The sequence below is a fragment of the Pistacia vera genome, unplaced genomic scaffold, assembly GCF_008641045.1.
Source record: "Pistacia vera cultivar Batoury unplaced genomic scaffold, PisVer_v2 Contig601, whole genome shotgun sequence".
Classification (NCBI taxonomy): domain Eukaryota; kingdom Viridiplantae; phylum Streptophyta; class Magnoliopsida; order Sapindales; family Anacardiaceae; genus Pistacia; species Pistacia vera.
Window position 1 is genome coordinate 653,301 of NW_022196448.1, and position 15,664 is coordinate 668,964.

At 34.8% G+C, this 15,664-nt stretch overlaps 3 protein-coding genes across 3 annotated transcripts; all 3 read right to left on the reverse strand.

The window, feature by feature from the left end:
* Window positions 1–259: 259 nt before the first annotated feature.
* Window positions 260–3,421, reverse strand: LOC116110410 (probable serine/threonine-protein kinase WNK2). Its single transcript, XM_031396633.1, has 5 exons — window positions 3,367–3,421; window positions 2,632–2,696; window positions 1,983–2,166; window positions 1,764–1,901; window positions 260–1,639 (listed from the first exon to the last, which is right to left on the reverse strand). Exons 1-5 carry the CDS (start codon window positions 3,419–3,421, stop codon window positions 870–872), a joined length of 1,212 nt encoding a protein of 403 aa, XP_031252493.1. The 3' UTR covers window positions 260–869.
* On the reverse strand, window positions 3,125–5,951 carry LOC116110388 (pentatricopeptide repeat-containing protein At1g56690, mitochondrial-like). Its single transcript, XM_031396616.1, has one exon. The coding sequence runs from the start codon at window positions 5,865–5,867 to the stop codon at window positions 3,759–3,761; it is 2,109 nt and encodes a 702-aa protein (XP_031252476.1). The 5' UTR covers window positions 5,868–5,951; the 3' UTR covers window positions 3,125–3,758.
* Window positions 5,952–7,059: 1,108 nt separating this feature from the next.
* Window positions 7,060–12,153, reverse strand: LOC116110411 (GDSL esterase/lipase At1g09390-like). The gene is made up of 5 exons (XM_031396634.1): window positions 11,842–12,153; window positions 10,714–10,902; window positions 9,142–9,302; window positions 8,139–8,403; window positions 7,060–7,333 (listed from the first exon to the last, which is right to left on the reverse strand). Exons 1-5 carry the CDS (start codon window positions 12,095–12,097, stop codon window positions 7,104–7,106), a joined length of 1,101 nt encoding a protein of 366 aa, XP_031252494.1. The 5' UTR covers window positions 12,098–12,153; the 3' UTR covers window positions 7,060–7,103.
* Window positions 12,154–15,664: the final 3,511 nt, after the last annotated feature.

Below are 15,664 nucleotides of genomic sequence, written 5' to 3' on the forward strand. Positions count from 1 at the left end.
ATTACATCGACAAAGCGAAAAGAAGTCTGTCTTCCAGCAAATCCAACCCAACAACTGCATTACAGAGCCTTTTTTCACTATCTATTTCAAATCAATTTTATTTGGTAAAACATTCTATGGTAAGCAAGCTTTTAGGCATATGAAACAACCGAAAAACGTTTAGATACCCTAAATCAAACCTAAGAGCCAACAACTTGGCTAAAAATAAATAACAAACAAGTTATGGATTGTGGTACCCTTCAAATTCCAACCTCCATACTTACTCTGAACCAATTATTCCATTTTATTATGAACAACATAACTGCCAAACAGACATTCGGCAAGCATGCAACAAAAACAATTTAACTTTCAGTGAATCTTCATCCTTATCACAACACAAACGAGTCACCCAAAAATTGAAACACGTTTGCATTTCAACTGACAGTAATCTGAAACGGCTAGACTTGCGTATAAACTATATGTACAAGTGTACAATAATTCTTAACTCACCTTACTACACAAAAGTCCAGAGCAATCTCACCCCCCAGCAGCACTGCAGATTCGTGGAAAATAAAATTAGGTGTGGTTCTTTTGACATTCAACAAGTCAACTCTCAAAGACAAGCTGGGTTTCTTTTTCAACAATGTTCGAACCAGGCTATAAATTGGCGTTCCAAGCATATATTCCTCTTTAGTAGAACCTGTTCTCAAGGCACCAGGTACTGCTACTCATACTGCCAAACTTAATTGTCATGAGTAAAAATGTTTGAGCTTCCTGAAATACCTTCAGTGTTTATATAAGATGTATGATATTACCATTTATTTCCAAGTACCAGACGTGCGACGGAAACACTTCCAATGATACAACAGGGCTAGCATTTGCAAATTGGTTCAATGTAACAGTGTCTCACAGTCCAGCCTATATTCAGGAATCTTCAGCTGACATTCATCTAAAACCTTTTGACGAATTTCTCTGGAGAGTTCCTTCAGAAACTCTGATACAGCTAACTCATGCTTCCTCTTTAACTCGTCTACCTCCTTTTGCTGCTTTAGCAGTAGATGCTTGAGTCCCTCAACAATTTTCTTGACATCTTCTGATTGCAAATCAGAGATCCCACCATCTTCTTTTTCTTCAACATTCTCATTTTTGCAAGACAAAATTTCAACCTCCAGCTGTTCAAGCGATGCATCACCATTTGGACTGTGACCATCTCTTTTGCTATTAGGAGTTCTTTCATCATTTTCAGTCAATCTTTCTTCATGGTTGACAGCCAAATATGGCAGGTTTAATGTAACAGACATGCCTTGAGAGTTTTTACTCACTGCCTTGGGCGAGTCAGACCAGTACTTATGACCTGATGGCAATCTCTCCAATTGAAGGCCACCAAAAGACGGGATTGGCTCATTTGTCACAGGAGAAGTGTCATCCTTGGTTTTAAGGGAACATCTGTCAAAATTTGCAACCTCTTCAGAAAGACTATCCCCAGAAACTTCTCTAGGTTCCCAATCTGGAATATGAGTCCGAATTTCTGACTCGATCATTGCAGCAATTGTTGAGACATCTTGATCTGTCAGATTCAACTCATTAACCATTTCACTAGCAACAGAATTTGCTGTGTCTGCTGCAATATCAAATGGGAAGTGAATATTGCGAAAATGACCTGCACCATACAAACGACTTTCAGCTGGAAATTTATGAATGCTAACAGACAAATAATTTTCTTGATATCAAGATAAGTAAACTGATAATAAGCACACACTTGCACAGTGAGAGTGAGAAAGAACCTGTGAAATCTGCTATTCGCAGTTTAAGAAAAATAGTGTAATTGTCCCTCCTGTGACCTTGCACTGTAAAGTCCCTACTTGTCTCAGCCGGAGGATAATGGGCATTTCCACCAACTTTTACCTGACTAGAACTCCCAGCTGCAAATATTCATGAAATATGTAAGGGCCAAAACCTAAATGCCTTTGTGCTCCATAGCAGCATCATAATTTCAACATTACCTGAATGATGAATTTTGGCTTGTAAAGAACGACCTGTACTCTCATTTTCCTCATCTGGTTGGAGAAAGGGATCTCCCAAAAGTTCCTTGGCAGGTAACCGGTCAGAGACTTCTGCAATGCATTTTTCTATAAATGCTCGAACACCGGGATCTGTCACTTTTACCAATGATGCTGGCTTTATTCCCTACCAAGAAAAAAAAAATCACAGCAATGATTAAGAAGTCAACTTCGAATCTACAAGTGACCTTCAAGCTGTGGTACATGAAAAAATGAATGAAGAAATGAAGATAAGGATAAGAGTACAAGACACCATATTTAGATATCTAGAACTTCCTAACGTTCCATTTTCTATCAATCTTGATCCATTACAAGATTTTAAAGATTTCAAAACTATTTTACCTTTAAAAAGTTCTGCCAATTATAAAAACAATAAAGCTTTACCCCTGATTCAACTAGGAAAAAATTTTAGAACTCATTCCAAGCCAGCTGAGACCAGTGACTTTAGCATTTTGTTTATGTGATCAGTTAACTCATAAACAGATAAAGATTCTCTCCTTTTTGAGGTAGAAACAAAAAATAACTGGCTGAAAGGATTGAAGTTTATATAGACCAGAAGATTATTATAACAGTTTTCCAAAAGTTTGCTCACTTCTGCTTCAGGTATGGTTTGCAAAAGAGCACATATGTCGAACTTTCTCAGAATGAAAAGAAATACTGCTTATGGAAATGGCAACAACACATAAAGAAGGAATGCAAGATGGAACTATGAGCAAAAAGTAGAATCTTGACTAACCAGTGATAAGCCCTAAACATTATCCCAAATTTAGGCAGCATTCACAATCCTATACCTAACTACCCATAGACATAGTCAGGCATTTGCTATAGGATGGGCAAATTCAAACAATAATTTTTTTTTNGATTAATGAAGTATTCTGAAAAAAATGTGTTCTTAAACTACTTAGGCATCTACTATCTAAATATGATGACATGATATATACTACTTTCTTAACAAAGACTTTTGTAAGGATTAATACCTCTGCGTTCGCATTTAATGACAGGATTAACTCAGCTACACCAATGGCAGCAAATATAATTAGGAACAGGTACAAATGCTTATGGTTAGATGAACTCTTCGTGCAGAGTCTTTTATGTCAATCACAGATTGGATTGAACTCAGGTTGTATCTGTTATGAATCTAGTAATAATATGCAGTTTCACCAGCAGAAATGGCAGAATGAATTACCAGCTTGACATGGTAAATATCAACAGTATAGTCAGTTAAATGGTAACATACCTAAACAGAAACAAAGCAGGTAACTTTTACAGCGAAATTGTTACTGCCAGAATTTGGTAGACATGATGCATAGAAGTTCCGAGCTTCTACCTTCTGAAGCTGTTGGGATTTGGAAATTATGCTTCAAAAATGCAATTCGATGCATTTTGCAGTTGCTTTAGCCATGAGCGGCTTCAAATTCTTGTCGCAGCAAAGAAATTTAACTCATTGTCTAAGCAGATCAGAGGAAGTTTCTCTGGAAATTCTAGTGTATGTAAATTTCTGCGGTTTCGGTGATTGTAAAGAATACACTAACGTCAATCTAAGTAAATTTCTGAGGTTTCTCCTTCTTCCAGCTCAAACTTCTCATACTGTGAGTCTCCACTGTGCAACAAATGGTACCATCAAAATTATATTTGTCCTATGTGGTGAATTAATATGCCAAAATTTTATGGGATGCATGATGATTGCCACAAGATCCATCTGTTCCCCCAATTCATTAATCACCAATAGTCTTTGCACGAACACAACCCATCTTTAAAATGATGGAATCTATTAGCATCCCTCAATATTATCTCCCTCCCCATAACTTTTGCAATTAATTTAATAGCAGAATGGCAATCCCCACAAACCCGAAGATTTTTCATGACTCGGATGGGCATCCCTTCAGGCACCTTCAAAAGTCCATATGCCACAGCCAGTTTTTCACTATGATACCGCAAGCTATGCACTTTTTCTTCATCTTCCACATCATGCAGCACAAAACTACCGTCAGGACAATACCCGGCTTCTCTCAATAATCCTCCTAACTTTTCCAACATCTTCATGATCATTGCATGCTCTGGGTGGCTTACGCAGTCTGCACCAGTGAACATATGTACTTTCTTCTCTACCTCAATCCAACTACATCCAGGTGACTTGGTCACACTCCTTGCTCTCATGGTTTTTCTCAGATCTGCAACATCACGCCATCTACCTTGAGATGCATAAATGTTTGAAAGCAAGATGTAAGGCCCAGAATTTTTGGGCTCAAGCTGCAAAAGTTTCTTTGCTGCAACTTCAGCCAAATCTAACTTCATGTGGGTTCTGCAAGCACCTAACAACGAACCCCAAATAATAGCATCTGGTTCCAATGGCATTTTCTCAATTATCTTCATTGCTTCATGGACTTGACCAGCTCGGCCTAGCAAATCAACCATGCAGGCATAATGTGCAGTTTTTGGTTTCACTAGATTTGACTCCATTGAATCAAAAATTTTAAGCCCTTCTTTAACCTTCCCAGTGTAACTACAAGCTGAGAGAACTGCGACAAAGGTAACATCATCTGGCATGACACCAGAGGAGAACATTTCATGAAAAGCTTGTAAAACTTCTTCGCCTAAACCATGTTGGGCATAACCACTTATAATAGAATTCCACATAACAGTATCCTTTGTACCGAACCTGTCAAAAATCTGTTTTGCTTTTACAAGATCACCGCATTTGAAATACATTGTGATCAAAACTGAGGCAACATACACATCAAAATCGTACTGGGATCTCACCAACTTGGCATGAACCTGCCTACCATGGTCAAGACTTGCCAAGCTGGCACAAACTAAAAGAACACTCATCATGCAAGGGAAATTCACTCTAATTCCTTCTCTTTGCATCAAAGTAAACACCTGAAACACTTCCAATTCAAACCCCCTCTTCTCATAAACCTTGATCATCGCACTCCAAGTTGCATCATCCTTCTCCCTCATTCGATCAAACACCATCCTTGCTTTCCTCACTTCTCCATTCCGCCCTAACCCAAGAATCATTGCATTACTAGCAACAATTGACTTCATCGGCATTGTGCCAAAAAGTTCCCAAGCATCTTGTATCCTTCCACATTGTATATAACCCATCAACATAGCTGTCCACGATACTTCATTTTTCTCTGGCATCACTTCAAAAAGTTTCCTCGCAATATCAACTTTATTATTCTGCACGTACCCACTAATCATTGTTGTCCAGGAAATCACATTCTTTTTCGGCATCTCATCGAAAATCCCTCTCGCTTCATCTACACGTCCCTCTCGACAGTACCCTAATATTATATTCGTCCTACCAACAACATCCTTCACCGGCATCATATCATAAAATCGCCTCGCCTCATCAATGCGAGAATTTCGAATCAACCCACCTAACATCACAGTCCAAGATACCACATTCTTCTCAGGCATTTGCCAAAACAATTTTTCAGCCTCAACAATCATGCCCTCTTGAGCATAACCCCGAACCATGGCCGTCCACGAAACAACATTTCTCTCCGGCATTTTATCAAACACTCTCCTAGCTTCACTAACCATCCCATTTTTCACATACCCAGAAACTAAATTATTCCAAGAAATTATATTTTTTTCAGGCATGATATCAAACATATCCCTAGCTTTAATGGGTTGCTGGTTTTGGAAGTAACCGGCAATAATTGAGTTCCAAGAAACGGTAGTTTTATTAGGCAATTCATCGAACACCATACGTGCTTTCTCAATTTGGCCCGAACGAGCAAACTGAGAAATTTGAGAATTAGCAGAATTTACAATGCTAGTACAGTAAATTCTACGCGGGTTTAGCAAAAACTGCATTGATGATTACGAATTTCAAGAGTAGTAAAGTTTCAATTTTTGAAGGGATAAACGAGGCTGGGCTTTAGGTATTCTTGATGGTCATATAAGGTTATTCTCGGAGGGAACGAGAGTTAATCTGAGCGGGGAAGAAAACTAAACGAGGATTTGTAGTGATCATCTGATCTGACGGATAATATTATGTCATGATAGACTATTTAAAATCCAACGGCTATCATATGATAACATGCTAGTCCCTATTATTATTACGTGTCAAATAATCTATAACTTTATTTATTCTTATAAAAAGAATGTTTTTTTTTTTTTTTTAAATCCAGAAATTTCGGACTTCATTTTGTGACTTCGAGTTCAATTTTATGAAAGAGACCATCGTTTACTATTCCAAGAAAAAGTCTTTGTATTAATTAATTTAATGGGCAATGTTCTTTTGTGTCTTTTAACCAGTTTGCCTAAAGAAATTAGATTAATTAATTTACGTTATATATAAAACTATATGATAAAATAATAAATTAAATTAAAGCCCAAAGAATCCAATGAGTCCATCCAATAGGACCAGGTCTCATTTTGTATTTCGTTTTTAGTCAAAATTTAAAGATTATCTAATTTTATCATATGAGTCCATTTATGAGAATATGTTTACATTAACGTACGAAAGTATATATATTTCGTAATTCAGAGATTATTTATAAACTCATAGTTTATGTTGCAATGGCTTATTGACGATAGTATATTTTTTCTAATTTTGAAATCTAAGAGAGATTTTTTCTTTTACGTCAGACTTTGGGAAGTTTGATTTTTTTAACCTCAATATATCATAAGCTTATCTTATTGTACAAATGACAATGGATACTTATATTTAAATTTTGGAAGGGTAAAATTCAAGAAGGTGGTAGAAGCTACGGTGGTGGTGGTGGCGGCCCCACTGGAGGCAGGGGGGTGGCCGGTGGGTTTAGATGAAGGTGATAAAAATAGACATCAAGAGGATGTGACGAGGTCAGAAATGTCATGCTTTTGGGATCATTGCAATTATAGAAGTCAGGCAGGCTTTAATAAAATACACTTTTACATAATCACCATACTGTTAACAACGTTACAACACAATCGAAAGGGAAACATCTGCATATAAAACACTTCATGGCTTGCGCCAAAAGCTACCGTCTTCGCACCCATTTGGCTGGGCTTATGTACTGGCCGAGAATGATTAAACCTGCCAGAAGTTCATTAGGCCGAGCTTATCTACTGACAGAAGAAACCAAAAGTGGTACTTGGTGTAGAGTAAGCCATGGAAAGCACTTTTGAAGCTACAATTTGGTTAGCTCCTTCTGTGTAATGAATTCCATCCCAGCTGACAGATTTTGACCCTTCATCACAAGCCTTAGAACCAGGATTGCCACATGTCACATTTATGTTGTAGTTGTATGGGGGTCCTCCAAAGCCACAACATGCCATTAATGGACTTGAAAAACCTGCATAAATGATCTCAAATGAATCAAATTAAGAGTCTTGAGAAGGAGACTTTTGGTGAGCTTGATCATTTTCACTAAGGTCACATATAATTTAGTAAGTTTCATCAAATAGGGAAATATCATAATACAATGAAGAGGAAAATATGTATGCATGAGATAGTGAAATCCGCCATTGACGGGTAGGTAAAACGATAAGAAGGAAGCTTTTGAGAGGCATGTTAAAGATAATGATTGTTCTCCTAATAGTATGTTTATGGAAAGGTTTTATAAATCATGATCCGAGATAAATTTGGGTCATATATAGTCAATGCCTTTACCCCTAAAAAAAAATCTCATGATACAACAAAGAAGAAAATATGCATGCGTGAGATAATGAAACTGAACGACATAACCAAATTGTATGCGTGAGCTAGTGAAATCCGCTGTTGACAGTTAGGTAAAACGATACTAAGGAAGCCTTCGAGAGACATGTTAAAGATAATGATTGTTCTCCTAATAGTATGTTTATGGACAAGTTTTATAAATAATGATCCGAGATAAGTTTGGGTCATATATAGTCAATGCTTTTACCCCTAAAAAAAAATCTCATAATACAACGAAGAAGAAAATATGCATGCATGAGACAATGAAACTGAACGAAATAACGAAATCCACCATAACAATTGAGTAAAACGGTATTCAGAAAGCCCTCGAGGGTCAGCATGTTCAATATAACAATTGTTTCCTAATAGTCTTTCCCCACAAATTAATGATTCGAGATAATTTGATTATCAGGATAAACGAGGGTTAAGGCAATTTGGCTTACCATATTTGGTGGAGTTGGCAATGAGATCATACTTGATGGAAAATATATCTACATAGACTATAGTAGCGCCGTTCAATTCAGCCCTCATCTCCTGGCAAAGATGGCGTAATCCTTCATTGAATAGTCTCGCCGCGTCATTGTAACTTGAAATACATCCATAACGATCTAAAGCATTGTTCTTAACTAATGAAAGTTTCTGAGGGAGACAACCTAATGGTCCTGTGTTGTGTATCCAAAATTTCCTCCCTCCTTGATCATACAATTTCTGCAAATGCATATGACAAAACAGATTAATATTTAATAAGCCAAAAAGTCTTAACATTTACGGAATATTAGAATGTAAGCTATATAATCTTGGAAAATTGAATCATAGAAACTTAAATACACTTTTTTGTGTATGAAAAAACGAAACACAAGGAATTTTATGAAGCCGTACGTGTTCAGTTGACCTGTTTTCAGAAACAGTTTTTGAATTCGTCAGTGTAAAATCAGAAAACAAAAAAAGAAAAAAAGAAAAAGTCATTTTCTTGAATTTTCAATAGTTTTCAACTTTAAAAATAGTTTTCAAATATTATATCGAACACGTTTTTAAATATTAAAAACATTGAAATAGATCTCATTGTTTTATTTATGAGTAATACTAATCTTACAAAAAGGCATAGAAAGAGACAAATCTAGCCCTTAAAATTCATGATTGCCCCTCTCTCTCTCTCTTTTTCCCTTCTTTTACGGGCTGGATTTGTCTCTTTGTAAGATTAGTATTACTCTTTATTTATATCTAGTTTTTGAAACTTATTTTTCAAATCACAAGCTAAATGGATATAACTTCTAACAAAAATTTTGGCATTATGCAAGTATATGCAAAGAAAGTCTTTGGTACATCCTTCCAATCACTCTGCGCTTGCATGGCAAGCGTGTTAAAGTGATATATCTAGGTTGTACACTCATCTCACTGTAGAATTTTCAGTTTAATTTGTTACAAAAGTATGAAAATTAAACTCACCGTGACACCATTCTTAATTTCTCTGAGAACCGATGGAATTCTTTTGACAACTTGTGCATAAGTAAATTTTTTGGAGAATGAATCAGCAATGTCATTTTGTCCAATATCAATGAAGTAAAGTGCATTTCTGAACCCATCTTCGTTGATGAAATCAGTTGAACCTAAAAACAAGTTCAACAGTTTAATTAATAATAATCTCAAAGTGAGAGAATTCCATTAAAAATATTTGGATGAGATTTGATGGTACTCATATAATATGATTGCGGTTCCTGCCTATTCGATTTATGATTAAAAAATAATTTATAAAAAACTATGATAGTGTTTGATGTAATGTCAAAAACTGTTTTTCAAATTTTGAAACAAAAACCAATTGAAAAAATGGAGAGAAAACAATTTTTTTTTTTAGGTATCCAAGGTATTGATGGATCCAAGCCCAATATTTCAATTAAGTATAGACGTAGGGCTAGAAAGGGACAAAAGGGGTAATTTGGTGCTATAGACAGGTGACAAGGTTAGTTAGGATTTGGTGTCAGATAAAAAGAGAGCGTGAGAGTGTGGGAGGATATTATGATTTTTGGTGTTGATGTGTGTCCTGGGAGGTGCTGGCCTTGAAGACCAGTCTGTCTCTTTTTTCATTTGGCTTCATTTGTTTCTACTACTTTCAGGAATATTACATGAATTATTATTCTCAATTCACTTCATTCCTCTACTCAAAACTTACTGATTTGTTGCTGTTATATTGGCTTGCTGCTGTGTGCATTTGAGTGTGTTTTTGTGAGAAAGTGTAGGTTGAGTCTGGGATTGTGTGTGTGAAAGGGAGGTATTCATCAGGTATGCAGGTCCTAATCTCGAGGGCTACGAAACATCTTACAAACCCGATGAACCAAGGTAATTGCACAAATGTGATAGGTATCCCTCTTGCGACTCGAATACAAGATCTCCTAAGTATAGTTAACCTTAGTGGCTAAAGGGTTTGTCATTCGGCCATAAGGAAAGAGGTTAAAAAAAAAAAAACAATTGTTTTTCATTTTCCGAAAACTGGTTTTAGAAACATTTCAACCAAACACCTTTTCAGATAATTCCTCATATTTCTTGTTTCCTAAGTTGAAACTAATGCATTGTTTTTGTTTTTGAAAATAAAAGATATAAGAAATTTTTATGACAATGCATTTGTTTGCAATGAGTTAAAAATATTTTCAAATACAATTTTTAAAACTACTATAAAATCACCAAAAAAAAAAAGGAAAAAAGAAAATATCGACAATTTTTTTTTTTATGATTGGAGCCTGGAGGTGTTCAAGTCAGTTTACGCACATCTCAATTAATCTCTCGAGACCTTGAAACTACCGATCGGGTAAGAGCTTAAATGATCACTCCTATTAGCAGCTTAAGTGAATCGAACTCATGAACTCTTAAATAATATACCCAAGAGTCCTAATTGACCACTCGACCACCTAGTGATGGTTATCAACATATTTCTCCAGTAACATCATCAAAATTATTAGCTAAAAAAATTAATCAACAAAGAAAGGACTAATATATTCATGCAAAGTAATAAAATGAGAAATTTACCAGCAGTAACAAGCTGAAGAGTCCTGTCCTTGAAATGAAGAAATTGCATAATTTGAATGGTCAGTGAAAATGGAACATTTTTGGGGAGAGTTGATGATCCCGCGATTGCAAAATTTGCTCCATTTTTGAACTTTGAATCCGCCAATGAGTCCAAGTATGGACTTAGGAAACTCGTATTCACAGTTTGGCCTGCACGTTAAAAAAAGAAATAAAAAATCTGAATAAATATATAACATATTATCATGTCAGAATCTCTTTTGGATTTTACTAAGAAATCTTATGAAATGCATAAATAATTAAGAAAAAATAGACAATCAAACTGATTTTTCGATTAAATAAAAACCCAAAGGGGTGAATAAGAAAATTATAATTAATTAATTAATCTAAAACATAACTCATTAATTATAATTTTATATTTTACATGTTCTATTCAAATAGAGATTCGATCAAATATTATACCAGAACTCAATTATGATATACCGACCAAGACATTAATGAAAACGAGGACCCACTTTCGATTAAAATTTAAATCTGAGTGCACACATAACGATGACTAATTACACTCATGTCCATACATTAAATAGACCCCACCAAGGAATCACGTGTCCCCACACAAATCCGAGACCATAACGCTATCCGTTAAAACACCCAAATCTCACGGTACCTCAGGTCCTCACCGTCACGGTACTGTAGTCTACAGTACCACAATCACCTCTACGTGGCAAATGCTACAGCACCGTATGTAAATTATGGGACCAACATAAGGTTTTATAGGACCAACTAAATCCGATTCGATAACGTTGGAGACTAATTTTATAATAGTCTTTTAGTTTTATCATTTACTGTAGTAAACATAGTTCAATAACGTTATTCAACTAACTTTTTACCATTTTTTGTATGTCTTGTTGTTTATTGTAACTAGCCCGGTTACTGTAAGGACGAATCTCTTACTCCATCGTTGCAGGCAAAAATATTTGAAAAAAAAAAATTACCAATTAATTTTTCTAACGGTCATTGTATTTTCTACTGTAACTGACCCGGTAACGTTGCCATTAATTCGATAAAAGTTACACCAATCATAGCAAGCAGAGAAAAAGAAAATGAGAGGAGGGAGTGGGGCCAACTTACAAAGGAAGTCGATCAGGAGCCGTCCATCAGAGAATCGACCAGTTGATCTGCCGAAAAACGTACGGCCATAGGGGGGATTGACGGGGAAACCGAGTCCAGCTACGAGTCCACCCGTGTCGGAGTTCGAATCGCCGAAGCTGAAGATGACTGGCGGCTTCTTACACTGAGTAATGGCGGCCGCCCCAACGGGATAAACATTATGCACAAAACAAATAAAGAAGAAATAGAAGAAAATTAAAAAGGAGTAGAAGGCCATTGTTAATGAAAAGGAAGAAGAAGAGATTTGTGGGTATTTTTTTTTTTTTTTTTGGGTGAGTGTTTGAGTGGAGAAAAAAGAGTGAAATTAAAAAGAAAATGTGATGATGAATGATGGTGAAGAAGTAATAAAGGTGGCATTGATCACGTGGCATTATGATTATTTTAGGGGTTTGTCGATCCCTGAGATTTAATAATATAACAAAGTTCCCCTAAACTTTCAAAAATAAGAAGCTTGTTTGTTTTACTTTTTTTGCCCAATTTTATTCCTATCTTATCCAAAATACATATTTGTTTTCTATTTTCGAAATTCAATCTTATCATATTCAACTATTTTTAAACCTCCATAAGTTTATTAATTTAACTAAACACCCTCAACAAAAAAAATTTATAAATTAACAAAAATACGTTAGATTCCGACTACCTTCTGACGGTGGTGGCCGAAATCTGACAAATATGAGTGAGTGAGAATGCTTTTATCAATTTATAAACTTTTTATTGTGTGTTTGCTAAATTAACAAACCTATGAGGTATTTTGATTAATTTTTAAATCTTACCTCGTAAAAACAACCCAACTCCACTTTTCCAAAAATATTACTCCAAATAATAAAACAAACACAAAAAAAAAAAATTCCTAATTTTTAGTTTTTTTAAATATCCTTTTATATGAAAACAAAATAGAATAGAAATAAATAAAAAGGAAGCTATGTATTCGGATCTAATAGATCCATTGGCGTTGATTAAATATTATTTTCGGAGATTCTATTTAAAAAAAATTAAAAAGCTTGATTTAGTAAATTTATTTTAAAATTTGAAAATACATTGATTATTATTATTTTTAAATAACATTTACAAATTAAAAGAGAAAATGTGTTTTTTTTTTTTATTTGGTTTGATTTTTATTTTTGTTTTTGTGAATACTTTTAAGAGTGTTAGTACAAGCAATAGTGAAAATCATTAACTACCTTTTCAAAAAATTTCTAAAAACGTGAAAGAGGAAATTAATTGAAAATCTCAAAATTATCCTCTAAATATATCAATTTTATTCTCTAAATTTTATTCTCCCCACCCCCATCTATTCGTTAAACTCACACTTTGACCCTTCCAATGCAATTCCCTAATTACATTTTTTTATTTCTCTTCCGACTCCTCGTAAGTTAAATATTAATTTTCGCCTCTAAATATAACATTCTGGCTCCGCCACAGCCTTTACACCCTAGTAATATTACTTGATAGTTAGCAACCGTTGTATCATAGTTTAGGAGTATCAATTTATAACGAATTTGTAATTGTTAATTAATAATTTTTCGTTATTTTTGTTTTTTTGTATTTTGTTTTTATCTATATTAATGATCTAATTATGTGATTTCTTTTAATGTTCAAATAAAGAGCCAACTAGCTTGTTTAGCCAACCACCGCTCATTGACCCTTGGTTTACACATTAAATCTACACCTTATAAATGAATATTTATATAGAAAATTTCTATTTAGAAAATTAATATAGAATGTCAAGGCCCCACGATGGGCACCAAACTGTAAATGCTAAAAATCGACAATCACGAAAAGGATGGATCCTGTGAGGTTGAGATTACTAATAATCCGCTGGACTTGCACACACAAAGAAACAAGCGTGAAGCTTCCGGGAAATACCGGGGTGGTATTTACCGTAGGCACTCTGATGCTCAAGTCGGCAAGGCTGAAATGGGTTATTTAGTGAGAGTGAAGGGAAATAAATGTTACTGGAAGTTTGATCAGAGACTAGAGCTATGACGAAAGTGTTTAGTCCGTAGAAGCAAGAACTTTTAGGAACTAGAAGGTGGTATTGAGTATTGGATCTTTCCCCTTTTATGAGAGGACATGTCTCTGTTTATATAGTAAACCCAAGGGGGTTGGAATCCCCAAGAGGTTAGAATCCCAGTAAGACTCTGAGTCATACTTTGGGAGATGGTCCTTATTAGGAAAGAAATAGGGTTTCTTGCCCTTACCAGATTAAGCTTGCCACTATCAGTAAGATTTAAGATCTTGACCAAAATAGAAACAGAATAGGATTCTAATTCCTGTTTATGGATTGCTATGGGCTAATGGGTTGGACTTTATTTAGCTTAACTTGTAGGATGGCCCAAGGTGAATTTAAGCGTAGGCTCAACCGGAATTGGGCTAAGGCCTTAGGCTGTGACATGTTTATCTCGTTATTTGGCTTTGTCAAGTCCAAGATGATTTTTTGCCTATACATAAAACCCTACCTTGGCAGAAGAAAAATCTAGCTAAAACTATAAATATTTTTAATTATGATTGATTTAATTTTTTTAAAACTGTAAATATGAAGCTTGAAGTGAAAAAATGGAGGAAGAAGAATTATTTTTTTCTATTACGATTATAACCTTATTTGAAATTGAAGATGGAGGTTAAAGACGAAAATAGTGGGGGGACTAAAAATTACTTTCCCTATAACTGGGTCCATAAATAAATTTAATGGTTGTGAGGACTATAAGCGATAAGGAGTTTGGGTTAAAAGTAGGTAAACTTAGAAATGAGATAAGGATATTTAGTAAGCCCAAATAAAGGCCCAAACTTTTAGTGGGTGTGTAGAGTGTATCTTAAACTTTTAAAATTTGATGTGTTATGAGAAATGAGATATAGTGTTTCCTTTTTTATTTTTATTTTTTAGTAAATAAATAAATAAATATTTAGCCCACACTTTTTTAATTGTTGATACAAAAATCTACATCAACCAGAGAATTCTGATTGACCTTGATGGGACCAGAATGGATGTGTGTGTGATTACGGGTAATCAATAATAGACGAATATTTAGTGCGATAAAATAAATAATAACGAGAATTTTTAAAGTGGTTCGGCGAGATAAACTATTGAGCCTATGTCCACTGTTTTTTTGTATTTGTTGTGAGAGCTTACAATGAAAATTCTGTGTCTAAGTCGAAACCCCTTTTTCATCATTTGTGGGAGTTTATATATAAGGTTTGTTCAAAGGAAATAGCAAAAATAAAGGGATTACAATTTATTTGAATTGCAATTCTGATATTCTCGCGATTGGGCGCTATGATCGCTTAGAGATTAATGTTGATTTGGTCATTCTCGCAATATCTAGGATCTGAAAATATCTGGGAATTGATTGAGTGATCATTCGCGTTGTTCGCAACTAGCTTATGCTGGGTCGAGCTATATGTTGACGAGCTTGTGTTGGGTCGAACAACCGATGGAGTCAGACTAGTCCTAGGTCGAGCTATATCCTCGTTGTAGCCCGAGTTTGGTGGAAAAACCACACACAACATTAATTTTAACAAATGTTCATTTAAAAACAATGTTTTCTTTTTATATTATATATCAAAAATGTTTTCGCTATTTTTAATATCAAAGAAATTTGGAATCTAAATATCTGAAACACCTTAAAATGATAGCAAAAAACACCTTAAAATTTGGAATATAAATATTTGAAACACAAAATGCACTTATATATTACTAGAAATGTAAAATTATAATTATTATTTGGAAGAACATCTCTTGAATATGATAACAATAAAATTTTATAATATTTGACAGAATAATTTT

Excerpts from the sequence above, each read along its gene's own strand:
- LOC116110388 (XM_031396616.1), bottom strand. The coding sequence starts at position 5,867 with ATGCAGTTTTTGCTAAACCCGCGTAGAATTTACTGTACTAGCATTGTA.
- LOC116110410 (XM_031396633.1), bottom strand. The coding sequence starts at position 3,421 with ATGCATCGAATTGCATTTTTGAAGCATAATTTCCAAATCCCAACAGCT. Across the intron at positions 2,697-3,366 it reads AATCCCAACAGCTTCAGAAG|TATTTCTTTTCATTCTGAGA; the intron begins GTAGAAGCTCGG and ends TTCCATAAGCAG. Across the intron at positions 1,640-1,763 it reads GCGAATAGCAGATTTCACAG|GTCATTTTCGCAATATTCAC; the intron begins GTTCTTTCTCAC and ends TGTATGGTGCAG.
- LOC116110411 (XM_031396634.1), bottom strand. The coding sequence starts at position 12,097 with ATGGCCTTCTACTCCTTTTTAATTTTCTTCTATTTCTTCTTTATTTGT. Across the intron at positions 10,903-11,841 it reads GCTCCTGATCGACTTCCTTT|GCCAAACTGTGAATACGAGT; the intron begins GTAAGTTGGCCC and ends TTTAACGTGCAG. Across the intron at positions 8,404-9,141 it reads AAATTAAGAATGGTGTCACG|AAATTGTATGATCAAGGAGG; the intron begins GTGAGTTTAATT and ends ATGCATTTGCAG.